Source organism: Ictidomys tridecemlineatus, chromosome 5 (genome assembly GCF_052094955.1).
Source record: "Ictidomys tridecemlineatus isolate mIctTri1 chromosome 5, mIctTri1.hap1, whole genome shotgun sequence".
NCBI lineage: Eukaryota > Metazoa > Chordata > Mammalia > Rodentia > Sciuridae > Ictidomys > Ictidomys tridecemlineatus.
In genome coordinates this window covers 36,857,305-36,873,016 of record NC_135481.1, presented here as the reverse complement: position 1 = coordinate 36,873,016, position 15,712 = coordinate 36,857,305, and the positions used below count along the sequence as shown (strand labels likewise).

Here is a 15,712-nt window from a genome sequence, read left to right as displayed (position 1 = left end):
CCAAAATAACCATCTCATTATTAATGGCTCTTAAATCTTGCAATAATCTCCATTTACCAGATTTCTTTTTGATGACAAAAATGGGAGTATTATGGGGAGATACAGAAGGTTTTATATGTTCTTCCGCTAATTGTTGTTTGACCAGGTCATGGGCTGCTTGCATTTTTTCTTTAGTCAGGGGCCACTGAGGAACCCATACTGGTCTTTCTGATTTCCAAGTAATTTTTATTTTCTCAGTGGCCCTTTCTGAAAATCCAACCCATGTCTGTCTGTTCCTTGATCTATTTGATTGGTGCTGCTATACCTTGTTCTTGTTTTTCTAATTTTTTTCCTTTCCTAAAAGCTTGTCTAGTCATAATAGTGGGTGTATTTTGGTTGATGTTATTTGTTAATGTCAAACCTAATTGATCTAGGACATCTCGTCCCCATAAATTTACAGGAAGATGATCCAATACATATGGCTGTATAGTTCCTTCACATGCTTCAGGATTCTTCCAATCTAATACCATTGCACTTCTATGGGGATTAGTCGCCACTCCTAGGCCTCGAAGCGTTTGAGTGGCTTGTTGTAATGGCCAATGTTTTGGCCATTCTTGATGAGAGATGATGCTAAGGTCTGCACCTGTATCCAGTAGCCCATTAAATTCATGTCCTTGAATATTTAGTTTTAGCATGGGGCGAGAATCTAAATTTAAAGAAAGCATAGCCCAATCTACACCTGTGGAGCCTAATCCCTTGGAACCTCTTTCTGCAGTACGACTGGAAAATTTATCATGTAGGCTGGGTATTATTAGTAACTGTGCTATTCTATCTCCTGGTGAAATTACTGATATACCCTTTGGAGAACTGGCTATAATTTTTATTTCACCTTCATAATCGGTGAAATTACCCTAGGATTTATTATAAGTCCTTTTAGAGTAGAAGAGCTGTGTCCCAATAATAAGCCTACTGTTCCTTTGGGAAGAGGTCCTTTTACCCCTGTGGGAATGATTTGAACTCCCATCTCTGGAGTTAGTACTGCTCTGGCGGAGGCGCAGATGTCCAACCCTGCGCTCCCTCTGGTTTGTCTGATGAGGGATCTAATGGACAAAGTGTCCTGGGCACTACCCTGATGGGGTTGTTGGGTTCCTCCAGTGCTCCATATATTTGTGGTTTTGGGCCCTGGATCATTGGGCCCCCCTGTCCATTTTTTGGCAACGGAGCCCGATGCCTTTCTCCACGATATCGTGGATAAACAGCTGGTCCTTGTTCTTTTTTTGATAATGGAGTACCCTCTATGGTGGTTTAATTTTTTTTTCACATGATTTAAATGGTTTAATTTAAATTGGGTAAACAGCTGTTGAGGATTGTTTTAATATATGGACAAAAAAGGAGGTTAACAGATCTGTTTGTTTACTTTCACCTTTCCTTTTTATTATATTTAATAATTCTGTTCAAGATAAGGTACATTGTTAAGAAAATTGTTTTCTTTTAGTGCCTTCTGGAATGTTACATAATTTTTTCTTTAACCATTATTGCCAGAATTCCTATCTTCATCCCAGTGCTGGTGAAGACAAAGATAAAACCAATCTACAGCTTCTGCAATAGCCATCATTGAACTGCTTGCAGAACTTGCCTGGACAATGTATACATTGTGAACTCACCTGTATGCATTGTGAACTATCTGTTGGTGCAGCGACTTGTGGTAGTGTTGGAGTATTTTTGCTGTTGATGTCATCGGTGGTACAATTTTTCCAAAAGGAGCCGTCAATTGGCTTGGTGTATCTTCCTCCCTTCTGCTTGTCATGGTCGTTCAGCTAAAATTTGGGGGCCAACAGAGGTGAGGCAAAGAACCTCACCCACCCACCCCCGCTGATACAAAGACCTATCCACAGGTGTGGCTGTATACTGGACCGGTAGTCAGTGACGGGTAAGATCCAATTGCAGTGGTACCAACCTAAGACATGAGGCTGATGCCTTGAGGTCAGCTCATCTGATAATGGGTAAGGACCATATGTACTATTGGACAACCTAAGGCAGGCACGGTCCCTAAGCCACATGCTTGTTTAAACAGAGAGGGGGAGATGTTGAGAGCCACAGCCGAAGGGGCCCCAGCAAACTTCCAGCTGCCAGCTGATGATTGGCTCACAGCGGCCCCAGCAACTTCCAGCTGCCAACTGATTGGCTCCTCTGCGGTGATGCTCATTGGGCTGTTTCCCTGCCCTTTCAGACCACGGAGCTGCTCATTTGGGGACTTTTTTGGCTCCACCCACGTGACCCAGCCAATCGGCCTTAAGAGCAGGAGGAGGAGGCGAAGTGGATAGGCTCGTGGGAAGCCGGTGGTGGCAGTTGGGCTCTGAAGGTTTTTCCTGAGGAGCTGTTTTGTTTGGCGTGTGTGGTTCTAAAAATAAAGTTCGTTTCTTTTGACAAGTGGCTCCTAAATTGTGCCCAGCCAGACTGCGGCAATCTATAATTCCTTTTTCTTTTTTAGTAAATCTATTTCTGCCCTGTCTTTGTGTATAACTCCTTGGAAAATATAATTAATGGAGAAAAGTAAAATTTTATTGAGTTATAAGAGGTATCAGAATTGTTCTTTTGAAATTTTGAAATAAATACATTGCTAGAAATATTTCCAGGTTTTTTTAAAAGTATTTTTTAGTTGTACTTGTCACAATACCTTTATTTTATTTATTTATTTATATGTGGTGCTGAGGATTGAACCCAGGGCCTCACATGTGTTAGGCAAGCACACTACTGCTGAGCCACAACCGCAGCCCCATTTCCAGATTTTTAAAAATAATAGGCAAAGAATCAAAGCTCAGATTCTTTTTAACTCTTTTGAGGTTTCCTAGAACTGTAGATAATAGACTGCTTTGAGAAGTATTATAACAATGATAACATAATAATGAAAACAAATAGTTTGCCCAGAAGGAAAAAGGAAGAGTCTTTTGGATCTTTTCCTGCTTTTTTCAGTTTTTAAAAAGAATACCTACATAGCAATCTGTTCTATAAAATTCAAAAACAGACAGAATTAACCCAGTGCTAGATGTTAGGATAGTACTGGCTCTTCTTTAGTCATTGGAAGGGAGAGAAGGGCTTCTGCAATCTGATAATGTTCAATGTGTTCCATTTCTTGATCTGGGGATTGGTTATAGAAGTGTATTCTGTTGTGAATATTTCTCATGCTATTAGCTTATGATTTGTGTACTTTTCTGTATCTTAGAATCCTTCAACAAAAGAGTTTTTAAAAATTCTCCGATACTTAGTAGTTTTTATTTTAATTATATCTTCAGTTGGTTATTGCTTATATAAGTAATAATATTAAAGCTGGACACAGTAGCACATACTTATAATCCCAGTGACTGGGATGCTGAGGCAGGAGGCTAGTAAGTTTGAGGACTGCCTGGGCACATAGTGAGACCCTGTCTCAAAATAAAATTTAGAAAGGGCTACAACGGTAGCTCAGTGGTAAAGTACCCTGGTTCAACTTGCATTATGTAATAATAATAATAATAATATATTATTAATTTTTCTAAGTTGATAAAACCTGGCAACTTGTTTAACTCTTAGTTCTAATAGTTCAATTCTATTTTGTAGGTAGTTGACCATAGCATTTGCAAGTAATGAGACTTTTGCAATTTTTAATTTTTTTTTCTTACATTATTAGCTAGAATTATTTTTTTCTCTCTTTTAGCTGGGATCTTTAATACTATATACAACAGCTAGGATGATATTTATGTAAATTGTTAAACAGTAGGGATAATAATAAATATCCATGATTTGTTGGCCCTTGAAGTTTATACATATTAGTTTCTCCATTATAGAGTTTAATGTGGGCTTCTGGAACATAAATTCATCAGGTTACAGTAATTGTCTTCTATTCCTGGTTTGCTAAGGGTTGTTATGTAAATGTTGAATTTTATCAGTTGCCCCTTTTGTATTAATAAGAAGTACAGTTTCTGGCTTTTATGTTTCTCCTTTAGTCTATTCATATAGAAATTTCTGGTTAGAATTTTCAGATGTCCAATCTTCCTAGAATAATCTGTATTCCATTGTGATGTTTTATTTTGTAGCATATGGTTGGATTTGGTTAACCAATACAATGTTTAGATTTTTTTTTTGCATCTATATTTGCTAGTGGAAAAATGGTTTTACTCTTGTTCTTAGGTGGTTTTGGAATAAAGATTATATAAGCCTTATAAAATGGACTTATAAAATGTAGCTTTTGTTCTCTTTCTATTTTTTAGAATAGCTTATATAAACAGGAATTCTTACTAAAGGTTTGAATTTACCTGAAAAACTAGGTTTCTTTCTTTTTTTTTTTTTATACAGGGGATTGAACCCAGGGGCACTCAACCACTTAGTCACTTCCTCAACCCTTTTTTATATTTTTATGGCAAGGTAGGATCTTGGTAAGTTGCTTAGGGCCTCACGAAGTTGCTAAGGCTAGCTTTGAACTTGCAATTCATCTGCCTCAGCCTCCTGATAAGCTTAGGTTTCTTTAGGAAGGAAAACTTTACAGTTCAGTGTGTTTAAAACCTATTGACATAAAACATTTACTTCTTATTTATATATTAAATACATGACAATAGTGGAATAAACATTTACTTTTTTTTAAATTCTTTTTAGTTGTAGATGGACACAATATCTTTATTTATTTATTTTTATGTGGTGCTGAGAATCAAACCTAGTGCCTCATCCGTGCAAGGCAAGTGCTTTACCACTGAGCCCCAGCCCCAAACATTTACTTCTTAATGTAAAAATTTTTAGGAACTTATTCATTTCCTCAAGATGTATTTTTAAAATTCATTGATGCCTATATTTCTTATTTTCTTGTTTCATGTTTTATATTAAAACAGTTTTTAGCTGATACATAAACATAAAAATTGTATATATAGGGATACCATATAATGTTTCCATGTATGTATACATCAAGTGTGATTAAACCAGGTTAAGCATATTTATCTGAAACATTTTTTATGCAAAAACTTTCAAATCCTTTCTTCTAGCTTTTTGAAATGTATAGTACATTATTTTTATCTACCTCACCCTATTGTGCAATAACACATCAGAATTTTTTTGCTCTATGTAAGCACTAACTGTAATGTAGTGTTTATTGATCAACCTTTTCCTATCCTTTTGCTAACTCCTACTATCTGTCTCTCTTTCAACTTCTGTAAGATCATCCTTTTTAGATTCCACATGAGTGAGATCATGTGGTACTTGTCTTGCTGTGCCAGGATTACTTTACATAATGTAATGAATTCCAGTTCTATCATGTCACAAATGGCAGGATTCTATTTTTTTTTTTAATAGTTGAATGGTATTCCAGTGTGCTTTGTGCCACATTTTCTTTTCCTTTTCCCCCTCCTCTCCAGTACTAGGGATTGAACACAGGGCTTGGCACATGCTAGACAAGCACTCTACCACTGAGCTATATCTTCAACCCTTTTTATTTTTATTTTTAGATTTTTGAGACAGGTCTTATCAACTTGACCTTGAACTTGTGATCCTTCTACTTCAGCCTCCTTAGAAACTTGGATTACAGGGGTGGTCTACCATGCCCCTCTGTCTCTCATTTTCTTAATCAATTCATGAGTTGACTGACACTTAGGTTGATTGAGTTTCTTGACTATTGTGATTACTGCTACAGTGAACCTGGGAGTGTAGCTGTCTCCTCACCATACTGATTGCATTTCCATCAGATACATACCCAGTGGTGGCATTGCTGGATCATATGGTAGGTCTTTTTGTAATTTTTTATCCATACTGTTTTCCATAGTGGCTGTACTAATTTATATTCCTGCTAAAGCCAAAGGACAAGGATTCCCTTTTAACCACATCCTTGCAAGTACTTATTTTTTTTAGTCTTTTTAATAATACTATTCTTTATGGCTTTGATTTGCATTTCGCTGATAATCAGTAATATTGAGTATTTTTTCATGTAACCATTGGCATTTGTATGTTTTCTTTTGAGAAATGTCTATTTGGAGCTATTGCCCATTTATTATTCAGGTAATTTAGGTTTTTGCTATTGAGTTCTTAAGAGTTCCTTATGTATTTGTCAGATGCATAATTTGGAAATATTTTCTCCGATTCTATAAAGTGTTTTTTCATTCTGTTTGTTTCCTTTGCTATGCAGAGCTTTTTAGTTTGCCATATTCCATTTATCTTTTTTTGTTCAGTTTCCTGTACTTCAGTTTCTTGTCCAAAAAACTTCTTGTCCATTACATTGTCTAGTGTTTCCCCTATGTTTGCATAGTAGTTGCATAGTTTTAGGTCTGACGTCTTTAATACATTTTTTATTTGATATTTGTAGCTCATAAGAGAATCCATAGCCAGGCATGGTGGTGCAAGCCTGTAATCCCAGTGGCGCAGGAGGCTGAGGCAGGAGGATAGTGGGTTCAAAGCCAGCCTCAGCAAGTTAGTGAAGCCCTGAGGAATTCAGTGAGATCCTGTCTCTAAAAAAAAAAAAAAAAAAAAAAAAAAGTAAAAAAGGGCTGGTGATGTGATATCCAATGGTTAAGCGCCCCTGAGTTCAATCCCCAGTACCAAAAAATTAAAATAAAAAATAAAAAAAGACGTGTTCTAGTTTCATTCTTCAGCACGTGGATGTCCAGTTTTCCTGGCATCATTTATTAAAAAGGTGTTCCTTTCTCCAGTGCTTGTTCTTATTAGCACCTTTGTCCAAAATCAGCTGCTCCAGATGTGTGGGTTTACTTTTAGGATGTATTCTGCTCTGTTGATCTGTGTTTTTGTTTTTATGCCAATACCATGCTGTTTTGCAGGGTGGTGGGGCGGGGGGAGACTTGCACTGGGAATTGAACTCAGAGGCACTTGACCACTAAACCACATTCCCAGCCTTTTTTTTTTTTTTGTATTTTATTTAGTGACAGGGTCTCACTGAGTTGCTTAGTGCCTCACTGTTGCTGAGGCTGGCTTTGAACTTGCAATCCTCCTGCCTCAGTCTCCTGAGCCACTGGAATTATAGGTGTGTGCCACCATGCTGGCATGCTGTTTTGATTGCTATAGAGTTGTTAAGGGGTGACAGCCAGCATCTCTTTGGGGGGGTGGTTCTTCCTGCCGAGGAGGGTGAAGCTACCTGGAAACTTAGTCTCAAAAAACTTAGTGAATAGCAAAACACAAATAAAAATATATTTACAAAAAAGCCAAGCCCCTCATATATCTAGTCCATATGGGTGCTGGAACCAGAAAAAGGAAATGGCTTCAGTGGTTTATTTAAGGGGGTACATCAAAGGCAGGGGTAAGGTTTCAAGGACGGCATCTTGTTTGGTGATATCTTGCAGTCTGCAGGTTGATTGACATCTTGGCAGGTCACACGCATCTCAGCTGCTCCATGGGACACAGCAGAGCAGGTTAGAAATTCACACTGTCCCTGGAAGTTGACCAGAGAAAATGTCCACTGGTCATTCTCAGACACCAAATGTTTCTGTCCACTAGGTTTTGATATGTGGTGACCCACATGCAACCCATGGACAGCTTGTGACAGCATTGTGTGTTTAAAGTCAGATAGTGTAATGCCTCTTGTTTTGTTCTTTTTGCTCAAGATGGCTTTGGCTATTCAGGGTTTCTGTATGGTTTCATGTAAATGTTAGAATTGTTTTTCCTAGTTCTGTGAAGACTGTCATTGGTATTTTAATAGAGATTGCATTGGATCTTTAGATCACTTTGAGTAGTAAAGACATTTTAACAATATTGATTCTTCCAATCCATGAACATAGGATATCTTTTCACTTTCATGTATTCTTTTCAATTTCTTTCACCAGTATTTTATAATTATCATTGTAAATGTCTTTCATCTCTTTGGTTAAATTTATTCCTACATATATTACTTTTGGGGGAGCTATTGTAAATGGGGTTGCTTTCCTAATTTCTATTTCAGATAATTCACTATTGGCATAATGCAACACCACTGGCTTTTTTATCCTATAACTTTTCTAAACTCATTTAGTCTAAAATTTTTTTGGTGGAATTTTTGGAATTTTTGGCACTTTCTGCCATAAGATCTCATCATTTACAAACAGTAACAATTTTGACAACTTCTTTTCCAATTGAGATGTGCCTTCTTTCTCTTGCCTGATTACTCTCCCTAGGACTGTCAGAACTATGTTGAATAAAAGAGGTGAAAGTGCATATCCTTATCTTTTTATATATATATATATATATATATGATAGCATCATACATTACAGTTACATATAGAGCACAATTTTTCATATCTCTGGTTGGATATTCTTATCTTGTTTCAGGTCTTACTAAGAAGGCTTTCAGCTTTTCCCCATTCAATGTGATTTTAACTATTAGTTTGTTATATATGATCTCTATTATATTGAGGTATGTTCTTTAAAACTGAATTTCTTCAAAGTTTGTTTTTTTTTCCTGCTTTGTTCTTTTGCAGTACTGGGGATTTAACATAGAGCTTCATGCATGCTAGTCAAGTGCTCTACTATTAAACTACACTTTTGGGAGTTTTTATCTTGAAGGAGTGTTAAACTTTATCAAATGCCCTTTCTGCATCTACTGAAGTGATCATATGGTTTTTGTCCTTTTTGTTGATGCAGCATATCAGATTTATTGATTTGACTGTATTGGACCATCCTTATATCCCAGGGTGAATCTCACTTGATCATAGTAAATAATTGTTTCATTGTGCTGTTGGATTCCATTTGTTAGTATTTTGTTCAGGATTTTTGCATCTATTTTTGTCAAGGATGTGGACCTATAGTTTTTCATTATTTTTCTGCCTTTATCTTGTTTTGGAATCCAGGTAATGCTAGTCTTGGTGTATGCATGTTTTAGTTGGCTTTTGCATGCTGTGAGCAAAATACCTGATGAGAAAACTTTTGAGGAGGGAACGATTATTTAGGGATGATGGTGTCAGAGGTCTCAGTCTTACTCTGGGCCCTAGGTAAGGTAGTATATCATAGCCAAAGGGCAGGGTGGAGGAAAACAGTTCACCCCATAGTAGCCAGGAAAGAGGAAGGTGTTGGGGAGAACAAACACACATGAGCAAGCGGGCCAGCCTTGGGGAAGATGGGCACTCATTTAGTAATCCATCTCCTTTAGCCATGCCTCTCTGCCTAGAGTTACCACCCAGATAGTCCATTCAAATTAAGATGTACTGATTAGGTCACAGTTCTCACAATCATTTCACTGAAAACAGTTCATTTGAGGGGACACCTCATCAAAACCATAACATTCCACCCCTGGCTCCCAAAAGCTCATGTCTGTCTCACAATGCAAAATGCATTTAGTTCATCTGCAAGAGTCACATAGCATTAACACTTGCAGAATTGCCCAAAAGTCCGAGTACAAGGTCTCTGAGACTCAGATCAAACTACTGGCTGTAAGTCCTTATAGAAATCAAAAGCAAATGACATATATCCAATATAGTGGTACAGAATAAACATTCCCATTCCAAAAGGAGAAATAGGAGCATAGAAAGAAGGAATGGAGCCAAAGCAAGACCAAAATCTAGCTGGGCAAACAGGTTTAATAACTCTACCTGTAACTCTACATATAGCATGTAGGACACATGATAGTGATATGTTCTTTCCAAAGGGCCTAGGAGTTCCACCCCTTTGGCTTTGCCTGCTGTAGTGCACATGACCTATTTTTTTAGCTTGGCCTTCTCTTTCTAGTCAGCAGACAGTCCATGTTACTGGCCACTCTTAATTTCTAAGGTCTTCATTCCAGCTTCGCTTCATACTCTCAGGGCAGCCCTAGTTGGAATATAGTAGGATTCCAACCCTACTATACTTTGCCTAGCCTCCCAGGACTGTCTTTGAAATTTCAGTGTAAGCCTCCATGACCCCCTAACTCCAGCATCCAGTGTCCCTGCAGAACCAGCACCAGATCTGATGTCAGCTTGTGCAGTAGCTGAGCTCTCTGGGATCATGCCAATGGCCTCTGAGTGCCTGGATGAAATAACTTTCTAGGCACCTTCTATGGAGACAGGGCACCTCCATGATCTCAAAAGAATTTTCACTTCTACCTTCTTGAGCCTACAGTGAATGTGGTTTTATAGATTCCTGAGGTGCACTTAAGGTACCTTTCCTATTGTCTCTGCCTAGTACTTCGCATCTCTTTAGTATCTGTGATCTCTTTAACAATCACATCTTCATTTGCCTCAGCTTTATGAGCATTTTTCTGGACAAACTGCAAGTTTTTAAAATCTTTTAGTTCTGTTTTTTCTTCGTAATTCTCAGAGTAAACCTGGTTAAAAGCTTCTGGCAGTATCCATAACACTTCCTGAATGTTATGCTGCCTTGAAATTTTCTCTACCAAATTAATTAGCCCATTACTTTTAAATTCAGCCTCACACAAAGTCTCAAAACATGGGTAAAATGTAGACAAGTTCTTTGCCAGAATGTTAACACAAGTGGCTTCTTGTAATTCAATTCTCTTTGAAATCTTATGAGTACAGTACATATTACTATTTGCATTCTGGGTGATAACAAAATTTAAGGCTTCTCCAGCCTGTTTTTTCAAACATTTGCAAATTCCTTCTGCAAATCATTTCCAAAGGATTCTGTTAGACCATGATGCAAGAAAAGACCACTGACTCCAATTAAAATCAAATTAAAGCAAGCTTATTATTTCAACTGGCCAGGCTGCCTTGCCCCTCAAAATCGTGGGAGCCAAGGACAGCCCCAAGGCTTCTTTGTGGCCCAGTTTTATAGCCCAAAAAGTTACACAAAAGCGGGGTTACAGATAACAACGCTCTGAGGAGCATAACACAAGTTTACATTTTTGTTGGCCCCGGCATCAGAATTTATGGAGATCTTAAAGACTCAGAGAGGGTCGTTATCCGGCCAAGGAAGGCCAGAATTTATGAGGCGTCACTAAGGTTTAGAAAAGGGTTGTTATATGGTCAGGGAAAACTGGACATGGGTGAGTTCAGGGCACGGGCAGGCATTCCAATCAGCTTTACAACATCAACTAATGGCCAGGCCATACAGACATCTGATATTTTTACAGAAAACAGAAATGAATCCTTCATAACTTGTGACAAGCTGGCTTCTGATCTAATGAGATAACTAGGCTAGGTATATCAATTCTGAATCACATGATTAGGTTAGTCATAGCAATGACCCCACTCCTAGTACTAGTTTCTGTTTTAGTCAGCTTTTGTATTGCTGTGACCAAAATACCTGACAAGAACAACTTAGAGAAGGGAGGGAGACAGACAAACAGATAGTCACAGGCAGCCATAGGGAAGATGAGCCCTTTCCAAGGCATGCACCCAGGTACTCACCTCTTCCTGACATACCCCACCTGCCTATAGTTACCACCCAGTTACTTCATTCAAAGTAGGATAGACTGAGTAGGCTACAGGTTTTACAGTCCTATGATTTCACCTTTGAACATTCCTGCGTTAGTTTTGTGGGGAGTGTATCTCGTGTCCATACCATAATAATGTGTTTCAAAATATTCCTCCTTATTCTGTTTATTTGGAATGACTTAAGGATAATTAGTATTAGCTCCTTAAATGTTTGTTAGAATTCAGCAGAGAAACCATCTGCTCTCAGGATGTTTTTAGTGTTGTATCTAAGAAATCTTTGCCTAACCAAGGTCACAGATTTTTCCCTCTATTTTCTCTCTTCAATTTTATAGTTTTCAGCTTTATATTTAAGTCTGTGATCATTTTGAGTTAATTTCTCTATATGGTATGAGGTATGGATCATTTAAAAATTTTTGCATGTGGCTATATAATTATTTAAACAACTTGGTTCTTTTTGTTTTCTTTTTATATATTTACATTGCCATTGTCCTTACCTCTTTAAGCATGTTTATCATGAGTATTTTAAATTCTTGGCTCAAGTCCCAAGTCAGGTTTCCCAGGAAACAGATTCTAAGATTAGGATTTAGTTGGAATAAGTAAGTGAAGTAGAATTAATCAGAGGGAGAAGATACTTTGTGATGCAGTTCCAATAGGAGCCTTGGGCGATCATATTGCAGAGCTCTGAAACTAGGATGGCCTTCAGAAATGTCCAAAGGGCTAAGGGGCTAAGCTACTATACCCCTGAATCTGCCAGTTTTAGGATGTGGGCTGCCTTTAGCAAGGGAGAAAAGGATCTTTGGGTAAGGAAGCTCCCTTTAGCCAAGTACCGTCCCTGAACTGCTGACAAACAGGCAAGACTCCCAGCACCTGTGGGTAACGAGTATCTGAGCATACAGAGGGGTTCTGGATGGCACCCTGAAACGACCACGCAGCCTCTTCTGAAACTAATGCTTCACATGGGTAAAGTTGTCTGGTCTGTTGTACCTTTTATTCTACCCATGTCTGTCTTGGCCTGTGAGCTTCTATTCCCCTTTGTCTAGTAATATGCACTGGAGAAGGGTTAAAGGCCAATTCCTAATCTTGTCAGTTCCAGTAAGTCGGAGATAGAGGAGGGTGGACCATTAATGGTCCAAGGGTGGTAAATCCCAGCACCCTAAACCACTGTTGGTCACTTCACTGGACAAATCCTATAGTAGTGACTTTACCTTTCACGATGGTTATATACTTCATTTCTGTCTATTATTCATCAACTTTACTGAATTCTCTTACTAATTCTAATGGTCTGTATTATCAGTTCTCTTGTACTTTCTATGCAGATGGTGATAGCATCTGTTAATAGTTACAGTTTGGCTTTTCACACATACACAGACATGCACACACACACACCTTTTTTCCCCTTACTGCACTGGCAAAGTCTTTAGTACAGTTAAGTGACTTTAAATGAATTTCTTCTACTGCTTCACCATTGAGAAGTAGTTGCTGTGAGTTTTTGATATATACTCTTTATCAGAATAAAGATGTTTCCTTCTCCCTTCCTTTTTTTAAATCATGAACAAATATAAAATTTTATCAAGTGCTTTAGCTGAATCTATTAAGGTAATTGGTAATATGGGTTTTTTTCTTCCTTTAAGCCTCAATTTAGTAATGTTCATAGTTTGAAATTTTATTTTTTGTGACAGATTTCACATAATAATATTCAACATTTCAATTCCCCCCAGCCCTTTTTAATTTTTAGCTTGAGACAAATTGCCCAAGCTGTCCTTGAACTCTTGATCATCCTGCCACTGCCTCCCAAATAGCTGGGATTACAGGCACAACATTGTAGCCATTTTTAAGTCAGTGGTTTTTACTATATTCACAAATGTTACATGACTGTTATCAAAAATTTCAGAACATTTCCATCTTCATGGGTTTTTTAAACTGTTAAACTGAATTTGGTTATGTATATATTCTTTTATCAATACATGGCAGAACTTGTACAAAACCATTTCTTATAGGAATTTTCATTGTAATGAACATTTGTCCCTGTTTTGTTGGTTTTTTTCATAGCATCTCTGGAAGCTGATGGTAGAGGAGTCAGATCTGCTGGGTCAGCTGAAGGTAATAACAGCTATTCTTTTCATTCTCAACATAATGCTGGTGGGCAGTGGCTTACATTCTTTGACCTCTCCTGGGGGCACTGATTGCCTATACCCAGACTGGCACAGTGGACACATTTGCTCTTTCTCAAGTGAGCAAAAAGTACCTTGTGTTACAAATCTATTGTAGCACAAAGATTTGGGAGTTTACTTTCTTCTGGTTTTAGTATGTTGCCATTGCATAAACGAAATGAAACACAAGCCATCATCCTACTAGGAGGAACTGCTCTGAATGCTTCTTCAAAATGCCTATATCTTTCAGACTGATAAGATTGAAAATATATTGTGTAATTTCCTCAGGATAATGAGGCCCTCCTGATCCTGCTTTACTGAATTGTAAATTGAAATTCTTTCCTCAGATCATTAAAGACTTTTACCTTCTGGGACGAGGAGAACTCTTTCAGGCCTTCATTGACACAGCTCAACACATGTTAAAAACACCACCCACTGCAGTAACTGAGCATGGTAATTGCCCTGTGACCCTGAGAATACCAGCTAACTGAAGTTACAGGGTATTTCTTGGCTGCTACTGATGCTTTTAGGCCTGCTCCATATATAAGCAGCCTGGTGAGTTACCAGAGCAGTGCTTTCAAAGATGGGACTTTCAGGTAGGCTTCACCCTGAGGTCATTAGGAACAGCACCTTGGCCCTGTGACCCTACCTGAAGGAGTTGATACAGGCCTTCAAACCAGGTATTTCATCTCATCAGAAAAAAAAAAAAAAAAATATATATATATATATATATATATATATATATCTCATATATGGCATATTGGGACTTATTGCCACTTAGAGTATTACATTAGAACTGTTTTATTTTAACCTGAGCTCACCTAGTTAGAAAAGGGGGATTTATTTGCTATTATATCTAAAACTCTAATGGAACAGTGGTACAACTGGGCCTCACAACATCTGAAATTAGGGACTTAGATACTATCAGAATTCTTTCTCACTGTATTTTATCTTTGTCTCTTATGTACTCTGACTTTCTAGGGCCATCAAGAACATGCTTCCCAGTGTCCTCTACTGAAGAAACCAAATCTGGTCTCTCAATAGCAAGTTAAAGAATTTCAGGGGAAGGGTTTTGCTTGGCTCAACCCAAATCAAATGCCTATTCCTGAATCACTTGAAGAGGTTAGACACTAGTTCAGCAGCATCCACCCCTAGATCAATTAATGACTGTTCCCATTTAGACCACATGAAGAGAGCTAAATAGGAATCAGAGCCTCCCCCCCCCCAAAAAAAATAAGGGTAGAAAAATAATGCAGATGATTATTTCACGATGATTTATTTTTTATGATTATTTTTCTAGTCAGTAAAATAATAGATATCCACTATACTTATATAGTACATTTTTGGTTGCAAATATCAGAAAATCCAATTCAAACTCATGTAAGAAAAAAAGGGAAAAAGAATTATTTATTTTTATAACTGAAAAATTTAAGAGATGTGATGGCTTTAGGCAAAATGTCCCAATGGCTTATGTGATTCCTTTAACTTGGTCTCTTTCCATCTTCACCTCTCCCTTTCTTCTTGGACAGACCTGTTTTGAATGGTAGACTCTAGCCAAGTTTTTACATCCTACTAAGTCTCTGTTATTCTGACCAGAGCTGTATGTACTCTTTAAGGGTCTCAGTACAGCCTCTGGATTGGCCTGAATTGGGTCATGTTATACCCCTAAACAAAATGTAGCTGTATAGAGTTTTACATTCCATCTCTCATGTCTGGCTTGCCTGTCATCCTAGAATCAGGTATTTCCAAGCTCACTAGAACCACAAGAACTATGTTGGGCAGGCATGATACTCTCAGGATGCTGTCACCAACAAGAAGAAAAGGAGAAATGAATGCTGGTCAGGCAAAGGAACACATGTCTGCTGCATCCTGCTGTTAGCTTTCCTGTCAACCCATGTGTTCTTTCTTGCAGATGTGAATGTGGCCTTTCAACAGTCAGCACACAAGGTATTGTTGGATGATGACAACCTTCTTCCTCTGTTGCACTTGACAATCGAGTATCATGGAAAGGAGCACAAAGGTTTGCCATTCTTTTCTGCTTCCTTTCTGTTCCTCCTGGTCACCATCCATTTTCCTATCCCTGCTTCTATCTACCTCCACAGAAACATATAATTTTGGACCTTAGAAACCATCTAGTCCAGTACCCCAGTTTTGTTTTGTTTTTTCATTTTTTAAAATTTGTTCTAATTATTTATATGCAACAGAATGCATTTTGATTCATTGTACACAAATGGAAAACACGCATTTTCATTTCTCTGGTTATACACCATGTAGAGTTGC

The 15,712-nt window shown here is 37.9% G+C and overlaps 1 protein-coding gene across 3 annotated transcripts in view; it reads left to right on the top strand.

Moving 5' to 3' along the window:
- Positions 1–15,712, top strand: part of Tubgcp4 (tubulin gamma complex component 4) — a 46,265-nt gene that overhangs the window by 22,434 nt on the left and 8,119 nt on the right. For all 3 annotated transcript variants that reach the window (XM_078049729.1, XM_005316483.5, XM_013358193.4), the window contains 3 exons: positions 13,332–13,382; positions 13,780–13,885; positions 15,345–15,452. In XM_078049729.1, the coding sequence (XP_077905855.1) occupies positions 13,332–13,382; positions 13,780–13,885; positions 15,345–15,452 (265 nt within the window). The remainder of the gene's footprint in view (positions 1–13,331; positions 13,383–13,779; positions 13,886–15,344; positions 15,453–15,712) is intronic.